The sequence below is a fragment of the Drosophila hydei genome, unplaced genomic scaffold (genome assembly GCF_003285905.1).
Source record: "Drosophila hydei strain 15085-1641.00,03,60 unplaced genomic scaffold, DhydRS2 tig00000063-arrow-pilon, whole genome shotgun sequence".
In the NCBI taxonomy this organism is placed as follows: Eukaryota; Metazoa; Arthropoda; class Insecta; order Diptera; family Drosophilidae; genus Drosophila; species Drosophila hydei.
The window spans coordinates 4,884,430-4,890,000 of NW_022045657.1; the positions used below are offsets into that span (position 1 = coordinate 4,884,430).

The window sequence follows — 5,571 nt, forward strand, 5'->3', positions numbered from 1 at the left end:
GCATAATAATGCAAAAATCGATAAGGATGAACACGAGATATATAATTATATCTACTTAAAAGTGTATATATAAAATTTAAATAAATATTTAGCGCCAAGGCATATTTATTTAAATATTTATTAATAAAATTTCAACTAGATAAATGCATCATAAAGACTCTGAGTTCCTTTTTTTCTTAACAGAGTTTCAGCTTGTGAACTGAACCAGTTCTGCTAATATGTTTAGCTTGGGTTATATTTTGAGAGTTTAAACATTAATTTTAATCAAATTATTAACTTAATGGACTTAAATATTTAATAGTTTTCATAAGTTATAAATATTTGCAGCATGAATGCAACCAGCGTTTCTACTATAAAACAAACGAAGGACACCTAAAATTCCAGGCCTTGTCCTGGCCTACGCCTTTCACTGCTGGCTAAGTAAATGTTTGAAATATTTGAACTGCCTCTGTCGATGTCGATGCATGTTGGTAAAGTTTTCCGACCAAAATTATTAAGATAAGTGGCATAAATTATGAGCAGAACTCGGGCCGTGGCTGTAGCTGGGGCTGGGCCCAGGACTCGTAAAAGCCGTTGGAAAGTAATCCATAGAGACTGGCAGGTGGTGTGGCATAGGGTTGATGTTTGACGAGTGAATGACTAACTGCATGACAGTCAACTCATTTGTGTGTGTGTAGTTGATCACTTTAGGTATTGACAGCGCTGGACTGCATGTCGTATAGGCAATGTGTGTGTGGGTGTGTGTATATATGGCTGAAGCCCAACAGCAGTTAGTTTAATATTTATTTAATTTAATATGCTAATTGGATGCTATCTGTATGTGCGTGTGCGTGTGTGCGGCAACAACTTTACGAGCGAGCAATTCATAAATAAATGACAGTCACAAAGTTCTGACATGTCACAGAATTCAGTTTAAGTTTCAACTGGGCCACAGCAACGGCTGCAGTAAATGTCGGCAGTTGCAGCACCATTCGTTGGCTTTTATTAATCGTTGGAAAATTTGCCACAAAGTCGGAAAATGCTGTCAGCAAAAACTTTGCGCGACAAATTGTTTTTGCGATAAAATTAGACAACTGACACGCGCGCCCTAATCGTGTGGGCTTCGCCAGTGGGGCGTGTCCAGCTCCAGCTAACGGCAATTTAAATGGCTGCCACTCAGCCATCAGCTGCAAAGCAATGTTAATTATATCAAGGCAACCCGAAGCCTTCAGCTGCAAAAAGCTGACTGTCAGCCTAACCGTTGACCGTTGCAGAAATTGCATTAAAACTGTTGAATGCAGAGCATGAAGCTGCCCGTTCGCCTTGGGCCATACAAAATTTTGCATTTTGCAATCAAATTGAATTTGTCGAGCGACAGAAATAAATGCTAAATCAAACAGATTGCAAAACTTCTGCAGTCAGCGGGAAATTAAATTGCATGACAGAAAGTATGCTATGAATTATATGTCCGCAAAAATGTGAAAGTCAAAAACTTGACTCTTGCGTAGTAATAAATCGAAATGTATATCAAATATATATACATGTATATATATAAATACCAACAGGAAATGCACCACTGGGAAAATCTAAAAAAAAATATCCTGCTCATTGCAGGGTAAGAAGTGCAGTGAATGGATCTCACGATTTTTATGGTCGTTTTGTTAGCCACTAAAATTGTTGTGAGAAATGCACAAAGGATGTAAAAAATACATAATTTTTACTTTATAAAGAGTTATGTGCTTTCTTTTTATAGCAATATGCGCACTTAAGTAAATGCTATCAAAATCAAACTAACATTTTTGAAAGTTTATCGATTTGAAATAAATAAATAAATACATTTTTAGAAATATATATATTAATAGTTCACTATATATAAAATTCCAATAAAATGATCAATTTTATTGCAGAAATTTGAAATACGGTATATCACCTTTTTAATAGTATTTAATTGTTTTTTTTTATTTAGTTCTGCTGCTTGCAGCTCGTTGTCTTAGACTCTATAGCGCCAGTATAAATTTCTCAAATATATTAAAAATTCTTATTTTTGTCTATTTTATGTTGTTTCATTGGCGGTCCGAAGATTTAATCATTTCAACCTTCGTCTGTTGTTAATGATAACCACATTAGATAACAGATATAAATATAAACAGTTATTAAATATAAGTAAAATTTGTAAATTTAAGCGTTATCTTCTTCTAAAAAATATATATTTTAAATATAATTAAATACATAATTTTCTTAATTCCCTTTCTACTGTTGTGGTTCTGACAAGGCTATAGGTCACATCCTAGTCGAAGATTCTGAAGGTGCGTACGCTTTTTATGTTTTATTTAAATTATTTACCATAGCTTATGTCTTAACTGCTATATTTTAGTCTATTTAAGGTTTTATTTAATTTTATTTGGGTATGCAGCGCATTTGTGTTTCCTTGTGATGAAGCAGCTGCATATTTATGGCATGTGTGTTTCTTGCTCACATTTTCTGCTCATATTTGTGTGTGTGTGGGTGCGTGGGCACATTTGAAACACAAATAATATGAATTTAAATTGAAGCCAAGAAATGAAAATAAAAAGCCCTGCTGTTCGCTGAACTGAGAAAAGCAGACGGGAAGCAGCAAAAATGACGCACATATGCGGCAAGCTGACAAAAGTCAGCCAGCTAGTCAGCTAGGCAGGGCTCGTGTTAAAGAGAGGGAGTCAAGGCAGGCACAACAGATTGAACTTGTCAACATGTTAGAGCAGCGGAACCAAGTTTTGCAGCACAGAGCACGAAACATGAAACGTCGCGTCGTTGACTGAGTGACTGAATGTATGAATACGAGCGAGCGTGTGAGTAAAGTGATTGTCGAATGGTGGCAAAAGTATGCAAGATATATGTGCACAGTGAGTGGGACGACTCGTTTTCGTATTTCTTCAAGTTACTTGTTGAGCTAAGTCATAGCCCCTGGTTTATCAATTTGTGCTTTGCCGTTGTCTCCCAGTTTGTTCTATATAAGAAATTGCAACTGCTGTTCGCAAACTGACATTGACAGGCAACGGCTGCTGGCATTGTAAAATAGTTATTGGGTGGCATGCCGCCTGCCTCGGCCTGCCACTCGTTGAGCATCAATTTGAATGACATTCATAGAAAAGGACGAAAAGAAATTGTGACATTTGTATAGAAATAGTTTTGCTGTTTTCTAACAAATAGTTGTGCAGATATTTTTTGATTGCTGCATACTTTAAGGGGTCGCCTCAGGGCCAACCAACAACAATGCAAGCAGCATTGCAAGTGCAGCAGCCATGCAGATGCAAACTTGCCGCACCACCTTTTCACAGATACTACAAATCATTGAAAATCTTTTTATTTGACATGAGTGTCGTTAGTTCTAAAATAAGATGGTTTAATAACTTAAGCTGGAACAGATATTACTGAAAAATTTAACACTTTATAGATATCGCAATTCATATTATAACACTGACAATTTCTTAATCTGAGCTTATATATGTATGTATTATAATTTATAAATATATATAAATAGCAAAAGCCTTTAATATTGTGCACTTACCTTGCAATCCAAGCTATCTAGCTTAGCTTATATTCGTAATAAAACATTTTAAATTCTCATCTAAAGAAAATACATGTAAATAACATTTTCTATATATTTAAATGTATTTAAGCTCCAACAAGCGCACACTTTAATAAATTTTGTAGCTGGCTACATTTGAAATTGTTGTTGCTTGACTTTCTGAGCCAGTGTCAAAGTTTGCTCTCCCTGTCTTCAGTTTTTGACTTTGGCTTTTCCAGTAGCCTTCATAGCTATTTCCACATGGTTGGCCTCGTTTGTTGCGCATTTTCAAAAAGCTTAATTTCGCAGTTATGATATAAAGGAGAGCGCATAGCAACCCACACTCCGCTCCATATCCTTTGGACCCTACACAACAAAGTTGACGACAACTTGAAGTCTGAGCTGGATGCTTTCAGCCATTTTGCGCAGGTCTTACAATATTTACTTAGCCCAGCGACTTCATTAAAGAAATGTGCTTTTAGAGAACTAATTCGGTTTTTTTAATAATATCTTTATTTTACAGATACTCACAGCTGAGTAAGTGTGTGCAATGTGCGGCGAACTGCAGATAATAATTTATTTTTGCATTACTAAAAACATTTCTGGGTAGCATTAGAATGCGCCAGCTGTTAGCCCGGGGCCGAGCAAGCCACAGCTGCATTTTAGCATATTGCTTGGCTTCTTTGACTTAACATTTTTGTTGTGTTTATTTTTTATTAATTTCTTTAAAACACATTTTAAACTAGGACTTGCATTATGCAGGCCTTACATGTCATGTATGCAGTGTTAACTTTTTTGGCTTGTATTATTGAATTTAATTCTTCTTCTCGGTCAGATTGTAGATTTGCTTAGCAACATCCGAGAGCTGCACATCAATGGCCTTGGTGTCATCATACAAGGAGGGTGCCTCGCCCAATATGACGAATGTGCCCACCAGCGAGGCAATCATGAAAAGCCAGAGGAACAGGCGGTCCATGACCATGGCCACAAAGCCCCAATCCTGATCTTCCTGTTATTGAATAAGCCAAAAACAATTTCCAGAAATGAGCGTAATTTAAATTTAAATTTAAAATGCATGATGCTTAAACACAGATAATATACGCGCATGAAATCATTTTAATTTCAGTACTAGAGTGCGGGATGAGGGAATTGAATGCTTAAATTGCACAAAGGGTCATATGAGCAATATTGGCCAACTAACTACTGCACGTTTTAAGCCCACACTTTGAGCGATTGCTTTCATTAAGCACTGACGCTTAATCTGCTTATGGCCAGCGCCCAGTTGGTTATCAATCAAAATGAACTTCCAATAACAAAGCAAAAACAACAGTACGAATAGCAGAAGCAAAGCAAATAAAAATGGCTCAAAAACAAGCGCCAGGAATGGACGGCATAGCACTGGCCACTGGCACTAGCACTGGGCACTGGGCAATGGATTTGATTGAAACGATGGATGGAGTCGTTGCTAGCCAATTGCCAGTCAATTGAACAAAAGCAATTAAAAGTGGATTTTGTGTGGTCTTAAAGTGCAAATATAGCAAAGCTTAAATAAGTCGAAGGAAATGAAACCGAAACAGAGGCAGACAGCGAGAAGCAAGTGACAAAGGGACAGAGACCTGGAGATAGAGCGTATGGGCCAGGCTATTGACCATCGGACTTGCTGGTGGGCTAGTTAAACAGTTGAGCTGATCAGACATCGATAACCACTACAAATGGCAAGAAGTGACGCTCAAAGCGCTTTCTGTGCTTTTTTTCTTTTGATATGGTTATGGTCAAGCTTCATACAGCTTAAGCTTCAGCCGCAATACCACTAGCTCCTGCGCCTGCTCCTGTTTCTGCACTTGGCTGTCGCTGTCATCGTTGTCGTGCACGTTACTGTGGCTGTCGTCGTCGTTGTCGTTGTCGTTGTCGGTGCAGTTGTCGTTGTCGTCATCGTCCGGCCAAACGGAATTTTCAATTAAAAATTCAATCAGCTGCAGCAGAACTCACCGCATTGAACTCATCCTGCCGTTGCATGTGGTGCTGTATGAACATGACGTTATGTA

At 37.6% G+C, this 5,571-nt stretch overlaps 1 protein-coding gene across 2 annotated transcripts in view; it reads right to left on the reverse strand.

The window, feature by feature from the left end:
- Positions 1-4,075: 4,075 nt before the first annotated feature.
- The window catches only part of LOC111593386 (acetylcholine receptor subunit alpha-like 2), a 7,736-nt gene continuing 6,240 nt past the window's right edge, over positions 4,076-5,571 (reverse strand). For both annotated transcript variants that reach the window (XM_023306105.2, XM_023306106.2), the window contains 2 exons: positions 5,516-5,571; positions 4,076-4,535 (listed from right to left, as the gene is read on the reverse strand). The exon at positions 5,516-5,571 is cut by the window's right edge and continues 146 nt beyond it. In XM_023306105.2, the coding sequence (XP_023161873.1) occupies positions 4,341-4,535; positions 5,516-5,571 (251 nt within the window). In that variant the 3' untranslated portion in view covers positions 4,076-4,340. The remainder of the gene's footprint in view (positions 4,536-5,515) is intronic.